The sequence below is a fragment of the Nycticebus coucang genome, chromosome 15 (assembly GCF_027406575.1).
Source record: "Nycticebus coucang isolate mNycCou1 chromosome 15, mNycCou1.pri, whole genome shotgun sequence".
Taxonomy (NCBI): Eukaryota; Metazoa; Chordata; class Mammalia; order Primates; family Lorisidae; genus Nycticebus; species Nycticebus coucang.
Genome location: NC_069794.1, coordinates 93,616,017 through 93,637,128, shown reverse-complemented (window position 1 = coordinate 93,637,128; position 21,112 = coordinate 93,616,017). Strand labels below are relative to the sequence as shown.

Genomic DNA, 21,112 nt, shown 5'->3' with positions numbered 1-21,112 from the left:
AGGGCCATAAAGTGAGACTCTGTCTCTACAAAAAAAAAAAAGTATGTATTTATTATAGCTGCCTTCAACTTTTTGTCTTCTGTTTCCAACATCTTGGACACCTTAGTATAACTTCTACCTCTTGCTTTTTATCTTGTGTATGAATTACTTTTCATGAATTACTTTTCATGAATTACAAATTCATACACACTTCATGAATTTGAAAATTGTGTACTAGAACCTATAAATGATAGCTACAGAGGGGGAAAAAACTCACAGGCAACTCCTGAAACACTACCCTAAGCTGTTGCTCCAGTGTTTATAACATTACAGCATAAGTATTTCCTCACAGTAAGTGAAAAGGGTTGGGATCCAGAAAAAATAATCTTATATGAGTAAAGGAAATTGAAAAAAAAAAAAGACTGGAAAACAATACAAAAATGTTAGTAGTCTCTAAGTGATAGAATTATGAGCAACCTTTTTTTCCTTCCATCCATTTTATACATAATGAACAATATTACTTTGGTAACTCATAAAAATATGTATATAGTAACTAGTATGAAAAGGAAACCCAGAAGAGAAAAAAAACACAAAAATAACATGATTTTCTGAGTGTTGCAGTTATAGATTAAATCTTTAGTATCAATGAAAATATCTGTACAATAAACAGTAATGTAAGATCAGGGTACAATATGCTCCTGAAATTTCATTCTTCCCCTACACTGGCTTCTTTGTATGGCCAGGACATCACAAGAACTAATGAAATTATTACATGCCTCTGCTTTATTGACATTTGATCACAAGTAACTGATAACCTGAAAATAATTATGTTCCAAATATTTAGTAAATCTGCTTTGGAATTTAAGACACATTTTTCTCATATAAACAATATTAAAAATGATAGTTGAGTTCCCAAGCTAACCTCTGGGAACTTTTTAGGTTCTAATACCTGCGGGTAAAGACTAGAAGTAGAAGCCTTTCTAAGACTGTGGTTTGACAGCTGTGGTCCTATAAGATATGGGCGGGGGAGCACCGCCTGGAAGACACTATTGCAGTGAACTGGAGCACAGCAAGTTCTAGGACATGAATGTAAAGTGATAACCTTTTACATGTCCAAGTCAATCTTATTTCCAGGTCAGCTGGCATTTGTAAGAGATGGATTTTCTTTTCTTTTTTTGTTGGGACAGAGTCTCTGTCACTCTATCCTCCAGAGAGCTTCCCCTGAGGAGTGCAGCGGCATCATCGCAACATTGTCATATCTCACAGCAAACTCAAACTCTGAGACTGAAGCCATCCTCCTGCCTCAGCCTCCCCATTAGCTGGAACTATAGGCCTGTATCATCACACCCAGCTAATTTTTCTATTTTTTAGTAGAGACGGGGTCTTGCTCTTGCTTAGGGTGGTCTTGAACTCCTGAGCTGAAGGAATCTTCCTGCAGTCTCCCAGAGTGCTAGGATTACAGGAGTGAGCCACTGTGCCTGGCTAAGACGTGGATTTTCCTTGTCCTGTTTTGGTGCCTTTTGTACTCATTTCTGTCTTAACTGTAATTTTAAAACTTTAATAAACATGGGTATGAGTCACATTTCTAAATAAGATTCCAAATAAAATATTTAAAACAAAAGACTGAGTTCATTCATTTCAAAGACTGGGGCCTACCAGATGAAGGAGCAAGATGCCAAGAAAACAGAGTTGTTGACTTGGGGGAACCACTGAGTCACAAGCCTGATCTTTTGTTAAACAAGAAGGAAAGCACAAAATCTCATCAATAATGTTATTTTATAACTCTGAAAATTACTCAGAACCATTTTGTAAACAAAACGCTAACTGAAAACTTTATCTCCACTATGTTCTCAGACTGTGTAGTTATCTCTATGAAGTATGAGGAAACAGTAGGGTATTATTTGCAAACAAACCTTTGGCATTAGTTGGTACATCACTTCCTTCCTAATAAAAACTTAAAATATCATTATTCACTAATTGTGTGCCTGTCAAAAAAGAACTTAATTTCATACATGGATGGAGCTGGAACATATTCTTCTTAGTAAAGTATCTCAAGAATGGAAGGAAAAGTATCCAATGTACTCAGCCCTACTACGAAACTAATTTATGGCTTTCGTATGAAAGCTGTAACCCAGTTATAAGCTAAGAATATGGGGAACGGGGAGAGGGAGGGGGGAGAATGGGCGGAGGGAGGGTGATTGGTGGGATTACACCTATGGTGCATCTTACAAGGGTACATGTGAAACTTAGTAAATGTAGAATATAAATGTCATAACACAATAACTAAAATGCCAGGAAGGCTATGGTAACCAGTGTGATGAAAATATGTCAAATGGTCTATAAAACCATTTGACTACATTAATGTACACAGCTATGATTTGATAATATAAAAAATAAAAATAAAAATAAAGAACTTAATTTCAGCACAACATGTGAGTGTGTGTATATAAAACAGAACTAAAGTGAAATCAAATCTGGATATTAAAAAATGAAAAATTCTTTTTAGATATCAGAAAAAAAAATTTTTAAAGAAAAAAGCTTCTTCTTCAATCTCTAACATGCTCAGCTTTTTTTTTTGAGACAGAGCCTCAAGCTGTCACCCGGGGTAGAGTGCCATGGCATCACAGCTCACAGCAACCTCCAACTCCTGGGCTCAAGTGATTTTCCTGCCTCAGCCTCCCAAGTAGCTGGGACAATAGGCACTCGCCACAATGCCTGGCTATTTTTTGGTTGCAGCTGTCATTATTGTTTGGCAGGCCCAGGCTGGATTCGAACCCACCAGCTCAGGTGTATGTGGCTGACACCTTAGCTGCTTGAGCCACAGGTGCCAAGCCACATGCCCAGCTTTTTAAATGTAAAAGTCTTAACTCTTTAAAAGTCTTAAATCTCTAATACTTGTTTCAAATCTGGATCTTTGAAATAAATTTTATCTGCAAAGAAACAAAAATGAATCCAAAAAATGCTTGACGGCTTAGAAATTTTCTGTTTTCGGAAAATAATGCTGGGCGGCGCCTGTGGCTCAAGGAGTAGGGCGCCGGTCCCATATGCTGGAGGTGGCGGGTTCAGGCCTAGCCCCGGCCAAAAACAAAAAAAAAAGAAAAGAAAATAATGCTAAATTGTAACGAGTAGAAAGAATAAAGGGATTTGAAATTCATGAAGCAAATGAAGAGCTTTCTCAAAGCCATTTAATAAAATGGGGAACCAGGTAGGGATTGGGAATGTTAAGAAAGAAGAAAGAAAAGAAAAAAAAAAAAGAAGAAGAAAGAAATAGGGAATAACAATGCATACAAATATATATATATATTTTTTTTTTTTGTAGAGACAGAGTCTCATCTTATTGCCCTCGGTAGAGTGCCGTGGCATCACACAGCTCACAGCAACCTCCAAATCCTTGGGCTTAGGCGATTCTCCTGCCTCAGCCTCCCAAGTAGCTGGGACTACAGGCACCCACCATAACACCCGGCTATTTTTTTGTTGCAGTTTGGCCGGGGCTGGGTTTGAACCCGCCACCCTCAGCATGTGGGGCCGGCACCCTATCCGCTGAACCACAGGTGCCACCCCATAAAATTTTTAATAATGTTTTACTATTTATAAAACATTTCACAAAGGAATTCGGAAGAAAACTACTCTAAGAGGTATATCATTTTCAATTACAAGAAGGACTCTACCTAACAAATGCACTCATTGTAACTTAATTCTTTATACCCTCAAATTAATCTGAAGTAAAAAAAGAGGTATCATTTTATCATAAAAAGTAAATTCCCTCACTTCCTGTTAAAGTTTCTCAATGCAATCCCTATACTGAAAGGATAAAAAATCTAAACTCCTTTGCAAGACACACAATTATTTTTATGATATGATTCCTTTCTAGTTTCCTCCGTCCACCCAATTTTCCCCTCTGACATGAGGACCACAAATTCTCTACGTGGAGCACTTTGGTTTGAGCCAATGTCCATTCATCCATTGCTGACTCCCCTGTCAGTCCTTCCTTCTGTAAAGGCTAGCCCTCAGTCTTGGTAGCATTTCTTATACTTTGTACTTAGCTTCACACTGTATCTTAATTAACTGTTGAAATGCCTCGTTTTTCTCCCCATTAGAAAATAAGAACCACATCTTTTCCTCTTTGTATCTTAAGCACCATGTATACAACTTCATCCACAGAGGGTAAAAAAACAACCAAAAGGAATAAGAAAAAGGAAGGTGGTCATGAATGGCCTTCTAGAATATTTAAGGATTTAAGTCTTTCTCTGGAAAATCTAAAGCAACCTTTTAGCAGGATTATTGATTAAGTTGGAAACTCAATGAGTATATACAAAATATAATTACAATTTTTTAAGAGTGAAATAAAAAACTTTATGCTTAAAAAAAAAGATCTGAAGGAAAGTATCAAAATGTTAACAGTAATTCTGTTAGAATGGTGAGAAGCTGTGGGTAATTTTTCACACACACCCCCACCCCTCCCTCTTTTTCCTGTTTTCAAAAATGTCTTACACGCTTCACTTAACCTATTACTATCTTCCACAATATGACTATAAAAACTAACAACATTCGGGTGGTGCCTGTGGCTCAGTGAGTAGGGTGCCAGTCCCTATATACTGAGGGTGGCCAGTTCAAACCGGGCCGGGCCAAACTGCAACAACAAAAAGATAGCTGGGCGTTGTGGTGGGCACCTGTAGTCTCAGCTACTTAGGAGGCTGAGGCAAGAGAATCACCTAAGCCCAAAAGCCGGAAGTTGCTGTGAGCTATGATGCCATAGCACTCTACTGAGGGCGACAAAGTGAGACTCTTGTCTCTAAAAAAAAAAAATTAACAACACTCTAAATGTCCAAAATTACCAAACTGAAATGGTGAGAACCCAGCATCAAGCCACCATAAATATGAAGAAAATGATGAGAACGCACCTTTCTGCCCCAAGGATAGGAGAGAAAAAAAAGACATAGAATGTATATACTTCACTAATATATTGGCTTTTATGATTATTCATACTATACATTCCCAAACTGTTTTGATCAACTCTTTAAAAAGAAACTACTTCCATCAACCAAGAAACCAATCAGCATGCATAGATTATCTCTTACAATGGTAGATACTAAAGGGTGTACATAGCTGGTCACAGTGGCTCATGCCTGTAATTCCAGCACTCTGGGAGGCCAAGGAGGGTGGATTGCCTGAGCTCAGGAGTTTGCCACTAGCCTGAACAAGAGCAAGGCAAGACCCAGTCTCTAAAAATAGCCAGGCTTTGTGGCAGGTGTCTGTAGTCCAGGTTACTTGGGAGGCTGAGGCAAGAGAATTGCTTGAGTCTGAGAGCTAGAGGTTGCTGTGAGCTCTGACACCATGGCACTCTACCCAGGGTGACAAAGTTAGATCCTGTCTCAAAATAAATAAATAAATAAATAATAAATAAAGGGTATACATGTATACCTGGTAAAATAAGCCTTAGTCTCTACCTTTAAGCAATTTACAGTTCGGTGGGAGAGGGAAAATCTAGATAAAATACCAACAGTACATAATTGGGTGATAAATTATGTGGTATAGACAATAACCTTATTAGTCAAATCAACATATAAATACTATTAATACCCAATAAACATGTCACAGTCTGAGAAAGTAACTTAGATTAGAAAGATTAGCTACTACAACTATGAGTTGTTAAACTCATGTTAACATGAGTTAACCATGTTAAACTATGAAAGTTATTTTTCAAAAAAACTTTTTTTTGAAACAGAGTCTCTGTCACCCTCAGTAGAGTGCTGTGGTGTCATAGTTCACAGCAACCTCAAACTCTTGGGCCAAGGTGATTCTCTTGCCTCAGCCTCCCGAGTAGCTGGGCCCATAGGCGCCTGCCACAATGCTCAGGTCCTGAACTCCTGAGCTCAGGCGATCCACCCGCCTTGGCCTCCCAGAGTGCTAGGATTGCAGGCACTCTAGGATCAGCCTATTTTTCAAATCTTTTTTTTTTTTTTGGCCGGGGCTAGGTTTGAACCCGCCACCTCCGGCATATGGGACCGGCGCCCTACTCCTTGAGCCACAAGCGCCGCCCTATTTTTCAAATCTTAAGGCTTCTTCAGTTTGGTTTTAAGTGTGACAGAAACTGGAGCAATAAAATAAAATTTTAGACCATTGCTCTTCTAAGGGGAAAAACTACAGAAACAAATTATACCTGAGACTTTTGCCTTTGGGCTTCTCCTGGGAAGAGCTCCATCCAGAGACTGAGCAGGGTGAATAAATTGACTTTAGAAAGTCTTGGTATTTGACCTACAAATAAGAAAGCAAACATTTTAAAATTCTACTAATGATGGAAAAAGTAAAAGTGCTCAACGCTCCTTAGAGGTTAAGGCCTTAACTCAGCTGCTTTAGCAAGAGGCCGAGAAAAAGGATTACAGGACAAGAGAATCAGCTTTCTTGGCAGCAGGCTCTACACCCTCACTCGCTGAGACCGCCTGCAGCAGTTTCGAAAGTTGGGGCCCCTTTTCTCCAGGCCTCATCCGGCAGGAAAAAACAATGGTACAACGAATACACGCAGTTATGGGAACAATTCAACGTAAGTTGTGAGAAGTCCTCGCATCTGACGTCGTCTTGTAGAGAGATCCTGGGACTGTGATGGGGTATGGCTACAAGGGCACTGATTAGAACACGACCCTAAAAATGCGGTGACCTTGGGCGGTAAAGCAGTCGAAATACAAAAACGCGTCACGTTCGGTTAATCTGGAAATCTAGGTAAAAGCGCGGTTGGGACGTTTAACCTCCGAGATCCCAGGTCTCGGTCCTGCGAGGAAGAGTAGGGGCAATGAGGGAGATTTCAAAAGCCAGGGCGGCAGAGCCGAGCGGTCCCGATGACCAAGGCACGAGCCCCCCAGGAGCAGCAGGACAGACGAAGAGGGGCGGGCAGGGAATCGGAGTTCACGGCGGGAGACGCACAAGACAGAGCCAACGGTGGGGTGGCGGGAGCAGGTCGCGGCACTCACCGGTCATGCTGCCGGTCTGCGTGCTGACTGAGCGCCTGGCTTCCGCGCTCTCAAGACTTTGCATCTGCCCCGCTCCCTTCATCCCAAGCCCAGCCTCCTGTGCTGCCCAAGAAACCTCTCCCTGTCAGGCATGATCGTGGCCCCAGCCGCCCCACCCTCGCCTCTTGCCAACCGGGCGCAGCCAGATGACGCCCCGAGCCCGCCCGCCCCTTCCGGACGCCTTATGACGTCAGAGCGGACGGCGGACGCGGCGGCGCGCGCTTGCGCCTTGGGCGGAGACGGAGTAGGCGTGCAGCTCCGACGCGTGCATTTGCTTATCTTGTCTTATCTTTTTATTTTTTTAACTTGTCTTTTTTATTTTTTTTTAAATTTTATTTTATTATTAAATCATAGCTGTGTACAGAGTCTCACTTTGTCACCCTGGGTAGAGTGCTGTGGCGTCACACGGCTGACAGCAACCTCCAACTCCTGGGCTTAGGGCGATTCTCCTGCCTCAGCCTCCCGAGCAGCTGGGACTACAGGCGCCCGCCACAACGTCGGGTTATTTTTTGTTGCAGTTTGGCCAGGGCCGGGTTTGAACCCGCCACCCTCGGTATATAGCGCCCTACCGACTGAGCCACAGGCGCCGCCTTCTTGTCTTGAGAAAAGGTCACTTGAGGATTTCTTGAGTCGAGTCCCAGTTTGAGAAGACCGATGGAGTCATAGATGCAGAAAATTGAGAATTTTCGTCAGTGAGCAAAGCAAAGAAACCTACTCCATTCCGTCGCGGTCAAGGTTTTAGAGAACCCAGGATAAGGGAGTGAGGAGGCGGGGAACTGGGAGGTGTAGGATGTTTTCGTAATCAGAAATTGGCCAATGCAGGGGACATTCTGCTGCTTATCAAGAACAGAAAAAAGAAGTGAGGGAAAGAAGGAGCAGCAAGTGGACTCTGAAAAATCTGAGAGGTAGCCTGACATTGTGGGTATGTGCCTAGTGCATTTGTATTATTGAAATGGATGGTGCCTGTGGCTCAGTGAGTAGGGCGCCGGCCCCATATACCGAGGGTGGCGGGTTCAAACCCAACCCTGGCCAAACTGCAACAAAAAATAGCCGGGCGTTGTGGCGGGCGCCTGTAGTCCCAGCTGCTCGGGAGGCTGAGGCAGGAGAATCACGGAAGCCCAAGAGCTAGAGGTTGCTGTGAGTCCTGTGACATCATGGCACTCTACTGAAGGTGGTAAAGTGAGACTCTGTCTCTATAAAAAAAAAAGAAAGAAAGAAAGAAATGTTCCAGGCATGGCTGAAAGTGAAGCCTCCCCCTCCCCAGTGACCCAGAGCAGTTTCCATCACCAACTTGTTCTGTAATCAGGATCTGAAATACTGACAAGTAGCGAGACACAAAAACTGCTCTCAGACTATGAAGCAGAAGCTGAATATTATAAAAGTATATCATTTTGTAAAGCATTCAAGTGAGAATCTTCAGTGTTGATGGACGGCTGGGGTTCATTTTCATTAGTGTATAGTATTTCATTGTAGGTATATACTACAATTTATTTGAGTACAGCGACATTTCGGCCATCTCCAGCTTCTTGCTATTGCAAGAAAAAAAAAAGTTCTTCTACAAGTATTACCAAGACTAAACTTAGGAGTAGAATTCGTGGGTTGTTATTCTCAATTACTACACGTACATAATACTGAAACATTTCCCAAAGACCCTAAGCCAATTTACATTGCTGTCTAGTCCCATCACTTCTTGTAATTGTCAGACTTTTAGTGTTTGCCAATCTAATTGGTGTTAAGTGATATCTAGTGGTTTTATTTGCCCTGATTTCTACTTAGGTTTTACACCTTGTTATATGTTGATTAGCCCTACACATTTACTCTCTGTGAAATACCTGTTAACCGTTTTTCTATTTAGTTGTTTCTTCTTCTTTCTTACTGATTGGTAAGCAGTCTTTATGTATTCTAGACATTCATGGTCAGTGTATGTGCGGTTTAAGTATCTTCTCCCCTTTTATGACTTGCTTTTTCATTTTTTATGATGTCTTACAGTGCAGGTTTTTATTTTAATGTGTCAAACATATCAATGTTTTTTTCTTTTCTTTTCCTTCTCGCCCCTCCCCTCATCTCTCCTCCCTTTGACACAGTCTTACTCTGTGGCTCTAGGCTAGAGTGCTGTGGTGTCAGCCTAGTTCACAGCAGTCTCAAACTCCTGGGTTCAGGTGATCCTCCTGCTTCAGCCTCCGGAGGAGCTGGGACTACAGGCACCCTCCATAACTCCCAGCTATTTTTTTCTATTTTTAGGAGATGGGTTCTCACTCTTGGCTCAGGCTGGTCTTGAATTCCTGAGCTCAACGGTTCTTCCCACCTCAGTCTCCCAGAGTGTTAGAATTACAGGTGTGAACCACTGCCCCCACTTCTAATAATTTTCTTGAATGGGTTTTGTATCTGTATTTTTTTAAAAAATCTTTCTTACCCAAGGCTGTAAAGATATTCGTTTATGTTTTACTCTGAAAGTTATAACTTTTTCCTTTCACACTTACATACTCATGCACGTAGAATTAAGTTTTGTGTTTGGTGTGAGACAAGGGGTCTTATTTTATTTTAAATTTGGACAGTCACTTACCCCAACACTGTTTCATCATTTATGTGCAATACCCCCTCTACCATATGAAATTTCCTTACACACATGGGTCTGTTTGGGGGCTCTGTATTCCGTATCATTCATTTATAACCACCCCCCCCACACACAAAAAAACACTTTTCTTCAGGAATGTTTTTTTTTTTTTTGTAGAGACAGAGTCTCACTTTATGGCCCTTGGTAGAGTGCCGTGGCATCACACAGCTCACAGCAACCTCCAGCTCCTGGGCTTCGGCAATTCTCTTGCCTCAGCCTCCCGAGTAGCTGGAACTACAGGCGCCCGCCACAACACCCAGCTATTTTTTGGTTGCAGTTAGGCCGGGGCCGGGTTTGAACCCGCCACCCTTGGTATATGGGGCCGGCGCCTTACCGACTGAGCCACAGGCGCCGCCCCTTCAGGAATGTTTTTAATAAACTTGACCCTTTAATCTTTCATATAAGTTTTAGAAGCCTATTTCTGTGTGGACGCAGAAATATTGAATAGAGGTAATGATAGCAGACATCCTTTATTATTCGTAATTTTATTTATTTATTTTTTGTTCACGTGCACGGAACATGTTAATTACTCCTAATTTTAAAGATAAACTTTATGGTTTTCCTTTAGGCTTTTTTTTTTGAAACAGAGTCTCAAACTGTCACCCTGGGTAGAGTGCTATGGTGTCACAGCTCACAGCAACTTCAAACTCTTGGGCTTAAGTGATTCCCTTGCCTCAGGCTCCCAAGGAGCTGGGACTACAGCGTCCACCCAAAGCCCATCTATTTTTTTGTTGCAGTTGTCATTGTTGATTTTAGCTGGCTCTGATAGCTGGCTCTGACTGGGTTCAAAGCTGCCGGCCTTGGTGTATGTGGCTGATGCCCTACCCACTGAACTACGGAGCTGCCCCTATAGGCTTTTGATAGCTGTCCTATGTCAGGTCATCCTTTGTATTCCTCTTTTGTTTTGTAAATCAGATGTTGATTTATGAAATCGTCATGGTCGATGGCTTTCATCATTTTAATGAAGGTCATTTCCCTAATGGTTTGCTGAGAATTGTCATGAATGAACATTGAGATTTATCAAATACTAGATCTATTAAAATGACACCATAGTTTTTCTTTAATCAGCTAGTGTGGTGAATTATATTGGTAGATTGCTAATCTTAAGCCAGCTTTGTATTCCTTTGGTGAACCCATCTTGGTCAGGTCATTTGTGATTTTGTATTCATTGCTGGATTGATTTGCCAATTTTTCAAAAAGAGTTTTGAGTCATTGTTCACAACTGAGTTTAGTATATAATTTATACATTGTATAGTAGTCTCTATTTTGTTTTAATATCTTCATTGGGCCAGCTTCCTAAATGAGTTAGGAAGTGTTTCCTATTTTTCTTTGCTCAAAAAGAATTTAGGTAGGATTGAAATTAGTTGTTCTTCAAATGTTTATTAAATCTTGCTTGAAAAGCCATCTGGTGTTTCTCGAGTGGAAAGACTTTTACTACTAATTTAACTCCTTTATTGGTTATAGGACTCCTCAGGCAGTCTACCTCTTAGTTTTTAGAAAAATTTTTCTAAAATTTTTTAATGTAACTTTTAAAATTAATTAGCGATGTTCCTCGCACATTCTTTAAATTTCTACTGCTTTTAAAAAGTAAGACTATTATATATTTTAGAATTCCCTTTTTTATTTTTAATTGATAAATAATAATTGCACATATGCATAGGGTACATAGTGTTGTTGCAATACATATTATGTATGGTGATGAGATCAGATCAACTTGAACATTTATCATTTCTTTGCATTAGCATTTAATATCCTCCTCCTAGCTATTTGAAATTACATATTATTGTTAACAATAGTTATCCTAAGGTGCCGTAGAACATTTGAACTTACTCTTCCTACATAGCTGTAATTTTGTGTTCTTTAACACAGCTCTCCCTATCTCCCTGGTTTCCTGTACCCTTTCCAGCCTCTAGTATCCTCTGTTATACTTTTTATTTCTACGAAATCAACCTTTTTTTAGATTCCACATATAAGTGAGAACGTGGTGTTTTACCTTGTATTCCTGGCTTATTTCATTTAACATAATGTCCTCTAGTTTTATCCATGTTGCCATGAATGAGAGGAGTTCATTCAGTTCTACGGCTGAATAGGATTCCATTGTGTATGTAGATTACATGACTTTTTTTTCTTGGCAAATTTTGCCAGGTATCTTTCAATTATATTCTTTCAAAAAAATATTTTTTGTTAAACCTATGATAGCTTTGTTTTCTATATTATGAATTTTAGTTTATTTTACTCTATTTGCATTTGTTCTATGATTTTATAACTTCATTTGACCGTTTAACTTATTAGGCTTACTTTCTGCCTAAGCATTGAAATTAAAATTTCTGCATACTTCCTTGTTAGCATCTTATGAATTGATTATCAGTCAGTATTAATATATTGAGTGTTCCGTGATTTTTTAACTTGATCTATGGGTTATTTGGAAATGTGGTTTTTTAAAAAAAATCTAGGTACAAGATGAGCTTTTAGTTTGTTTTGTAAAAACCAGTGTCATAATAGTAAGCTTCGTTATTTTGTTATTGATTTCTAGCGTGAAGTTGATATCCAGAGAACATAATCTGTATGATACCAGTTCTTTGAAATTTGTCCAGGCTTGTCTTATGATCTGCATTAGCGCTGTCAGTAGAATTGTTTTGCGGTGAAGGAGCTGTTCAATATCTGCCCTGTCTTGTACATTAATCACTAGTCATATGTGACTGCTGAACACCTGAAATTGAATTTTTAACTTTATTTAGTTTTTTTTTTTTTTTTTGTAGAGACAGAGTCTCACTTTATCGCCCTCAGTAGAGTGCCATGGCCTCACACAGCTCACAGCAATCTCCAACTCCCGGGCTGAAGCGATTCTCTTGCCTCAGCCTCCCGAGCAGCTGGGACTACAGGCGCCCACCACAACGCCCAGCCATTTCCTGGTTGCAGTTCAGCCGGGGCCGGGCTTGAACCCGCCACCCTCGGTATATGGGGCCGGTGCCCTACCGACTGAGCCACAGGCGCCACCCACTTTATTTAGTTTTAATTAATTTAAATAGCACGTGTGGCTAGTGGCTATTGTATTTTTTTTTTTTTTTTTTTTTTTTGCAGTTTTTGGCCTGGGCTGGGTTTGAACCCGCCACCTCCAGCATATGGGGCCAGCGCCCTACCCCTTTGAGTCACAGGCGCTGCCCTGTGGCTATTGTATTAAACAAAATAGCTCTAGACTCTCATTTCTGATTAGATATAATTTAACTCTTCTAACCTTTTTTAAATGTGGGGGGCTTTTCATTTTTTAAAAATTTTCCAGCTCTTTGTTTCTTTGGGTGGTTCATTTCTTCAGTATTCCACTTTCTACTTATTTCTTTGGCTGTGTAGAATTTTTGCCAGTCCACCATTTCTGAAGGTAAGCTCTTCAGGTGACTTGACTATATCCAGGGGACTCCAATTCTGATTCTGTACCTTTCCTGGGGTTGAAGCTTTGTTTACATTCTCTTTATAGCCACTAATACTAAGGATTTTTTGTTTGTTTGTTTGTTTGTTGGAGGTTTTTGGCTGGGGCTGGATTTGAACCCACCACCTCCGGCATACAGAGCCGGCACCCTACTCCTTTGAGCCACAGGTGCCGCCCAATACTAAGGTTTTAAAGAAAAGTCACAGACCAAGAGAAAATATTTTCAAGGCACATATTCAACAAAGAACTCATTTTGTTTTTATTTTAAAATCATTCCAAATCAATGTTAGATTATTCCCCCGCAAAGGGTAAAAACTCCAAAAAACCACAACCTTAAAATTACACTAAAGCTCTATAAAGAAAAAAATATAATAAATGTCTTATACAAATTTCAGAACATCTAAGTGCTTGCCAAAAAGAGTTGATTATTCCTCATCCTCATTTTCATTCTCCTGACCAGAGCCTTCTGATCCATTACCTTCCAACTGGTCAGCTCGGGTTTGATTCAGTGAAGCCGACATCCTCAACGTGAAAGAGACTGAAACTGTAATGGTGTTTCTAGTCTCTTCCAGCATGAGTTCCTTGCGATTTGTAGATTCATCAGCAAGTTTTCGGTTAAAAATCCTTGACTCTTCTAGAGGTGAGCAGATCTTTATGTCATAATCTATGCCAGATGAGGCTAGAATTGGGTCACGTGGATGTGGCTGTAGGCAGTTTGCCACATGATCATCAGCTTCCAGAAGCATCAAGTGCTCTGCAGTGTGCCTATCCCAAGTGAAGATATGGCGCAGTCAGAGCCACTCATTACAAAGTTAGCCCTCCAGGAATCTGCTGCTTGTATCATTGTCCTGGAGTTGTGATGGCCCTTATAAACCCTCTTTACTAGCGGCCCTCTTCCATTTCTTTCCTCTCTTTTTTCCTCCTGAAGAACTCCTGAATGCAGGCGTCTATCACCAGGTCCTGCTTAATACAAGCACCTGGGATCAGGACTGGGTCATCATCACTGTCATCTGTGTCCTAGAGAGCAGAGTTCCTGGCTGATATTTCCTCAGGAGCTGAAGGCTCGATGGCGACTGTTTGGGACCGAAGCTCAGGACTGGTGTTATTTTCATTAGCAGCACTCTCAGTGGAAGTCTGATCTGAAGTTTCTGGTTCCCTGGCTTTTTCAGACAAAATGGATTCTTCTGGATCCCCGTAAGGGCTGTGAAGATTGAGGTCATTCTTTTCACCTGCGTTGGAATCCAGTGTCTGAGGCCTGAATTTATCTGACTGGCTATGTCTATATGGTTCTGAACTGGGCTTTCTGTGAACGTACCTTCCTGACATTTTGTCACTTCCTCTGATGACTCTTCAGGAACTTTTCTTTCACTGTCTCCTTCTGGTGTTTGCATTGAGTTCTGTGGGACCAAGGATTCCTCCTGACCCTCAGATTCGCAATGGCTCCCATTTCCTCTTGAGGGTGAGGCTGTACTGCTCCATTCATCTGTGAAGTTCAGTTTTATTGTGCTTATAGTTGTTCCTAATGTGCTGTACTGCAGACTTAAAACTGGTTCACCTGTCCCTGGTTTGGGGCTCAGCTTTTCATTATTGTTATGAGACTGATGACCTGTATGGTGTCCAGATGCCTCAACAGACTTCTTTTGTTCACTGTCCGGAGAAGTAGAATGAGGGCTTTCTGTGGATGATGTCGAATGAGCCTGAGCTGACATTGTAGAGGATGTAGAAAGTTGCAGAAATTATTCAAGCTGGAGCATCTACTTCCATTGCAGTTTCACTCACTTCCAAATGAGGACTTGATGGGACAGTAGGAATGGTTGAAACATCTGACTGACTCGTTCCACCTCTAGGTCAAGATCTTCCTCTTCCTCTATTTCTTTGTGCAACTTCTCTTGCATCTTCAACCCGTCTTGATAACATATCGGACATTCTCTCCATCAATGACACATTGGGACTTTGCTCTCCCTCTTGTTCTCGTTCACGCTCGGATCTTGCTCTGGGTTCAGTATCTGACCAATCACCACGAAGTCTCAAGCACTTACCTGGAGACTGTGGTAACACTTTTCTCTCCTGTAGGGGTTTGAAGTTCTTGTGCTGTCTCATCTTTTGGGTCAAAAAGATAAATGCAATCTGATGAGTAACTACCAGCAATCTCTTGACCATCTTCTCTATAACACAGAGATGTCACTCTGCAGGACTTATTGAGATGGGAAGGGATAAAACGGGCAACCATTCCCTCGGCCTGGGTGATTCTCTGTAGCTCTTGTGCCCTGCATGTGCCAGTCACATGTTAGTACTAAGCTATCAGAACCAACAGGAAGATCATATGGTATTGCTGTACAAATAGCTACCGATGTGGCAGCATGTTGACAGTTAATTAAAGTATCATCTTTGCAGTTTTCTTTTGTGCAGCTAGTTTTGATGCGTGTATCACACCACCCAACAGGTCCATGTTCACCACAAGAGAGAAGAGTGTAAGGGTCATTTGGTACAGTCATCATCTCTTAGGTAGTTTCATAATGGCACGTAAATTGGCATTGTCTGTTGGTTTCTGCATCTTTTTTTTTTTTTTTGAGACAGTCTTAAGCTGTTACCCTGGGTAGATGCTGTGGCATCACAGCTCACAGCAACTTCAAACTCTTGGGCTTAACAGTTCTCTTGCCTCAGCCTCCCAAGTAGCTGGGACTACAGGTGCCCGCCACAATGCCTGGCTGTTCGTCTGATTGCAGTTGTCATTGTTGTTTTAGCAGGCCCAAGCTGGGTTCGAACCTGCCCACCTCAGTGTATGTGGCTGGTGCCCTACCCACTGAGCTTTGGGCCCCGCCCTGCATCTTGCTTGACATTGGTACAAAATAGTACTCCATCTCCAGAGAAGGATGTGGTCTGCTTATCATTTGTGCATGGTGGGAACTTTGCACTAAATATATTTGCTCAATGCTCTGAATGAATCGTTGTCAAAACCTTTCTGCTGTAAGGATTACTGATTACTAACTTGGAGTCATCTGAGCTGGATAAAATATATTCTCCAGTGTCATTCCGAAATATTGTATTAACACAGCCATCAGGCGGTGCCTGTGGCTCAGCGGGTAGGGCGCCAGCCCCATATGCCGAGGGTGGCGGGTTCAAACCCAGCCCCGGCCAAACTGCAACAACAACAACAAAAAATAGCCGGGCATTGTGGTGGGCGCCTGTGTAGTCCCAGCTACTTGGGAGGCTGAGTCAAGACAGTCGTGTAAGCCCAAGGATTTGCAGGTTGCTGTGAGCTGTGTGACGCCACGGCACTCTACCGAGGGCAATAAAGTGACACTCTGTCTCTACCAAAAAAAAAAACAACACCACAGCCATCATGCATATTTAGGGTTGCTTCAAGTTTTAATCTTTGGATAAATTCTCTTCTTCCCAGGGATGGGTCCTCCAGCCCAAGGGACCTTTTCCTCACATCCCACAACAGGTGTGGGAAGGAGCTACCCGGAGACATCGCTCTGCCTGAGCCGGGGTAGCAGGGGAGACCACCAGTGGGGGAGGGTAGGAGAGGGCGGGGGCGCTCACATGAACACCTGAGCTGCACTGCTGGCACCATCCTTGCTCAACAAAGGACTCATATTCAGAATATTTTTTTAAATAATTTTTTTGTGTGTGTGTGGTTTTTTTTTTTTTTTTTGGCCGGGGCTGGGTTTGAACCCACCACCTCCAGCATATGGGACCGGCGCCCTACTCCTAAACAAACTTTTTATATTTTGTTATGTTTATTATTATTTTTTGTTGTTGCAGTTTTTTGGGCTGGGTTCGAACCCGCCACCCTCGGTATATGGGACCGGCGCCCTACTCCCTGAGCCACAGGCGCCACCCCATATTCAGAATATTTAAAGAACTCTTTAAACTCAAAAGTAAGTAAACAAACACTCCAATTAGAAATGGACAAAAGACTTGGATAGTCACTTCACCAAAAAAGATATACAGAGGGAAAATAAGCACAGGAAAAGATGTCATCTGACATTAGGGAATTGCATGTTAAAATCACACTGCTATTCTGGGCAGCGCCTGTGGCTCAAAGGGGTAGGGCGCCGGCCCCATATGCCGGAGGTGGGTTCAAATCCAGCCCTGGCCAGAAACTGCAAAAAAAAAAATCCACTATTATTAAATCACACCTATTAGAATGGCAAAAATAAAAAGTGCTGATGGTATCAGATGCCGTGAGGATACAGAGCAACTGAGTCTCTTCACACGTTATCGGTGGGAATATAAAATAGTGCAGCCACTCTAGAAAATAGTAGACAGTTTTTTATAAAATTAAACATATGCTCATCCTATCATTCTGGGCATTTATCCTAGAAAAGTAAAAACTTGGCCACATGTGATGACTCATACTTGTAATCCCCTTGGAATGCTGAGGCAGGAGGATCACGTCAGGCCATGAGTTCAAGACCAGTTTGTGTAACATTTCTAGACCCTGTCTCTACAGAAAAAAAATTTTTTTCCCCTTCAAAATGTCACTTACTTCATTTTTTTAAAAAACTCTGGAACAGTCTCAGCACCTATAGCTCAGTGGGTAGGGCGCCAGCCACATACACCGGAGATGGCAGCCTGGATCTGCCAAACAACGATGACAACTGCAACCAAAAAATACCCATGTGTTATAGTGGTGCCTGTAGTCCCAGCTACCTGGGAGGCTGAGGCAAGAGAATCGCTTAAGCCCAAGAATTTAAGGTTGCTGTGAGCTGTGATGCCACAGCACTCTAGTGAGGGTGACATAGTAAGACTGTCTTAAAAAAAAAACAACTCCTGAACAAAGAACACAATATGATCACAACATAAGTAATTCTTTTAATATTCAATTCATCATGTAGCTATACACAAAGTAAAAGTTTAAAGCTGTGTATATTATTAAAAAGATCTAATATGTTTAAATAATTCTGCCTGATTTATCACAGGGCAACAAATATTTTTGGTTTGGCATTTACTTAGAAGCTTACATATTGCTATTCTCTATTATGGATTTATTCAAATAGAACATCACCTGTAGCATAAATAATGTAAACTCTTCATTGAAAACAAACAAAAAAAAGCCCTAAAAACACTTGTCATCATCACATTCATTACATCTCACTAGAAATCTAAGTAATAAGCTTCCATATTTGGAAAAATCATAAATTATGATTATATAACTAAATCACATACAAAATTTTGAATTATGGTATAACACTGTAAACATGAATACAATGAGTTACCGTTTGTACAAAATAATATATATATATATATTTTTTTTTTTTTTAAGAGACAGAGTCTCACTGTGTCGCCCGTGGTAGAGTGCTGTGGTACACCGCAGCTCACAGCAACCTCCAGTTCTTGGGCTTAGGTGATCCTCTTGCCTCAGCCTCCCAAGTAGCTGAGACTACAGGTGCCTGTGGTCAGGCACAACCCCCGGCTAGTTTTTGGTTGCAGATTGGCTGGGGCCGGGTTTAAACCCGCCACCCTCAGTATATGGGGGCAGTGCCCTACTCACTGAGCCACAGGTGCCACCCAGATATGCCTGTCTTTTTTTTTTTTTTTTTTTTTTGTAGACACAGTCTCACTTTATGGCCCTCGGTAGAGTGCCGTGGCATCACACAGCTCACAGCACCTCCAACTCCTGAGCTTAAGCGATTCTCTTGCCTCAGCCTCCCGAGTAGCTGGGACTACAGGCGCCCGCCACAACGCCCGGCTATTTTTTTTTTTTTTTTTGGTTGCAGTTTGGCCGGGGCCGGGTTTGAACCCGCCACCCTCGGTATATGGGGCCGGCGCCTTACCGACTGAGCCACAGGCGCCGCCCGATATGCCTGTCTTTAAGATAAAAAGTTTAATGCTCATGTATTTTGGAGGGATATTCTAAAGATACTTGCTTATGATACAATATATAAATTTCTTTTTTTTTTTTTTTTTTTTTGTAGAGACAGAGTCTCACCTTATCGCCCTTGATAGAGTGCCATGGCGTCACACAGCTCACAGCAACCTCCAACTCCAGGGCCCAGGCGATTCTCCTGCCTCAGCCTCCCAAGTAGCTGGGACTACAGGCGCCCGCCACAACGCCCGGCTATTTTTTTGTTGCAGTTTGGCCGGGGCTGGGTTTGAACCCGCCACCCTCGGTATATGGGTCCGGTGCCCTACTCACTGAGCCACAGGCGCTGCCCCTACAATATATAAATTTCTTACAATATTTTCTTACTGGAAAATTGAAAATAAATACATCTTGTTAAATATATTACCTTTCAATTAAGAATGAAAAAACAGAGAAACATTTTAACCCCATTCCTTCCTCTTTCTCAATACTGGTTTGTTAAGAACTTTTGTCTCTAGCCGGGCGTTGTGGCGGGCGCCTGTAGTCCCTGCTACTCGGGAGGCTGAGGCAAGAGAATCGCTTAAGCCCAGGAGTTGGAGGTTGCTGTGAGCTGTGTGAGGCCACGGCACTCTACCGAGGGCCATAAAGTGAGACTCTGTCTCTACAAAAAAAAAAAAAAAAGAACTTTTGTCTCCCAAAAAGGTAGGTACAAATCCATAAATTTAGATATAAGATCAAATCGGTGGGGTCTATTAGAGTTTTCCCTACAGCTTCCAGAAGTTTTATGGTTTCATGCCTTACATTTAAGTCTTTAATCCATCTTCAAAAGATTGGCTTTCTATGCTGGAGGTGCGGGGTTCAAACCTGGCCCCCGCCAAAAACTGCAAAAAAAAAAAAAAGGTTGGCTTTCTATGCTTAGGACAATGTCCCTGAGGTTCATCCACATTGTCACATTGATCAATAGTTCATTCGTTTTTATTTCTACGTAGTATTACTCCATTGCAAGAATATTCCCCAATTTGTTTTCTGTTCATTCCTTAAACACTGTTTGGGTTGTTTATAGTTTATGACTGTTACAAATAAAGCTGTTACGACATTCATGTATGGAGTTTTGTGTGGATATAAGTTTTTCTTTTTTCTTTTCTTTCCTTTTATTTTAGAGGTAGAGTCTTGTTCTATCACCCAGGCTGCTGCAGTGGTGTGATCATAGCTCACCGTGACCTCATATTCCTAGGTGCAAGCGATCATTCTGCCCCACTCTGCTGTGTAGCTGGGAATACAGGTACACGCCACCACGCCTGTCTAATTTTTTACATTTTCTGTAGGTCAGTCAGCAGGGTGCCGGGAACCTGATGCTTGGGAGACTGTAGCAGATCCCTGAACTGTTACTCCATCCTTGATAGTGACGCTACATGACAAAGGGGATTGGATAAAAACCTGGGTGAGCAACTCAGCAGAGCCTTCTGACAAGCATGTGTGGAGATTCAGCAGTGAATCTTTAACTATAGCAAAAGACTAGGAACAGTAAGCAGAGGGTTCGTGAGCAACGGGAGCAGCTGTCGCTTCAACAGTTACCAACTAGCTACAATCAGCTACTTCCTGTGAATTCTAGTCAAGCTCAACAGTTATGACTAGGTTTCCCTGCTTGAAGACAGTGAAGCAAGGAAGAGTAATTTGACCCTTGATCATATGACAAAATCAGGAATACCAAGAGAAAAACAATCAAAGGTAAGAAGACAAGAGGTTTCTTCTGGAGAAGAAGCTTCAGCAGGGAGTCTTGGCATTCCTTTATCCCACGGAAGGGGTAATACAGAGAAGACCTTCTGGGATCTGAAAGAAGAATTTCATCAAATACTCATGCTGGCAAAAGCACAAAAAGACCAGTTAGGCAAACTTCATATACCAGGTGCTGCAACCGAAACCGTGCTCTGTGCCTATACAGGGGATGGATAAAACAGGTCAACCAGAAGTGCCGTCTAAGCCTCCAAGTACAGATGGTATAAACAGAGGCACACCGTGCATCACAATGTCACACCCAGAGGACTGGGTCGAGATGAGAAAGACTCTTCATCTGAATCACTTTCTGAATTCAATGTCAAGTCTCCATCAATGGACAGTGACTTGACTTTTCTACATAGCACTCCAGAGAGACCCAACATCCTTAGTCCCACTATATCTGAGGCAGTGTGCCAAGAAAAATTTAATATGGAGCTCAAAGATAACCCAGGAACTTTGTTAAAACAGAAGAAACGGGTGGCCCCTGTGGCTCAGTGAGTAGG

General features: G+C 41.8%; 1 protein-coding gene, 1 long non-coding RNA gene and 1 pseudogene across 3 annotated transcripts in view; 1 reads left to right on the top strand and 2 right to left on the bottom strand.

Moving 5' to 3' along the window:
* CDADC1 (cytidine and dCMP deaminase domain containing 1) overlaps window positions 1–7,112 on the bottom strand; it is a 49,519-nt gene extending 42,407 nt beyond the window's left edge. The window contains exons 1-2 of the mRNA XM_053563747.1: window positions 6,945–7,112; window positions 6,140–6,234 (exon numbers count right to left, since the gene is read on the bottom strand). Coding sequence (XP_053419722.1) covers window positions 6,140–6,234; window positions 6,945–7,026 — 177 coding nt within the window. The 5' untranslated portion in view covers window positions 7,027–7,112. The remainder of the gene's footprint in view (window positions 1–6,139; window positions 6,235–6,944) is intronic.
* A 375-nt stretch (window positions 7,113–7,487) lies between these two features.
* Window positions 7,488–21,112, top strand: part of LOC128566740 (uncharacterized) — a 30,246-nt gene continuing 16,621 nt past the window's right edge. The window contains exons 1-2 of one of the 2 annotated variants that reach the window (XR_008374624.1): window positions 7,488–7,743; window positions 19,994–20,115. This is a non-coding gene — a long non-coding RNA (uncharacterized LOC128566740). Of the gene's footprint in view, window positions 7,744–16,673; window positions 16,906–19,993; window positions 20,116–21,112 lie in introns of those variants that run through there. The other variant, XR_008374625.1, reaches the window with a different exon arrangement.
* Window positions 13,447–15,572, bottom strand: LOC128566730 (DDB1- and CUL4-associated factor 6-like; annotated as a pseudogene).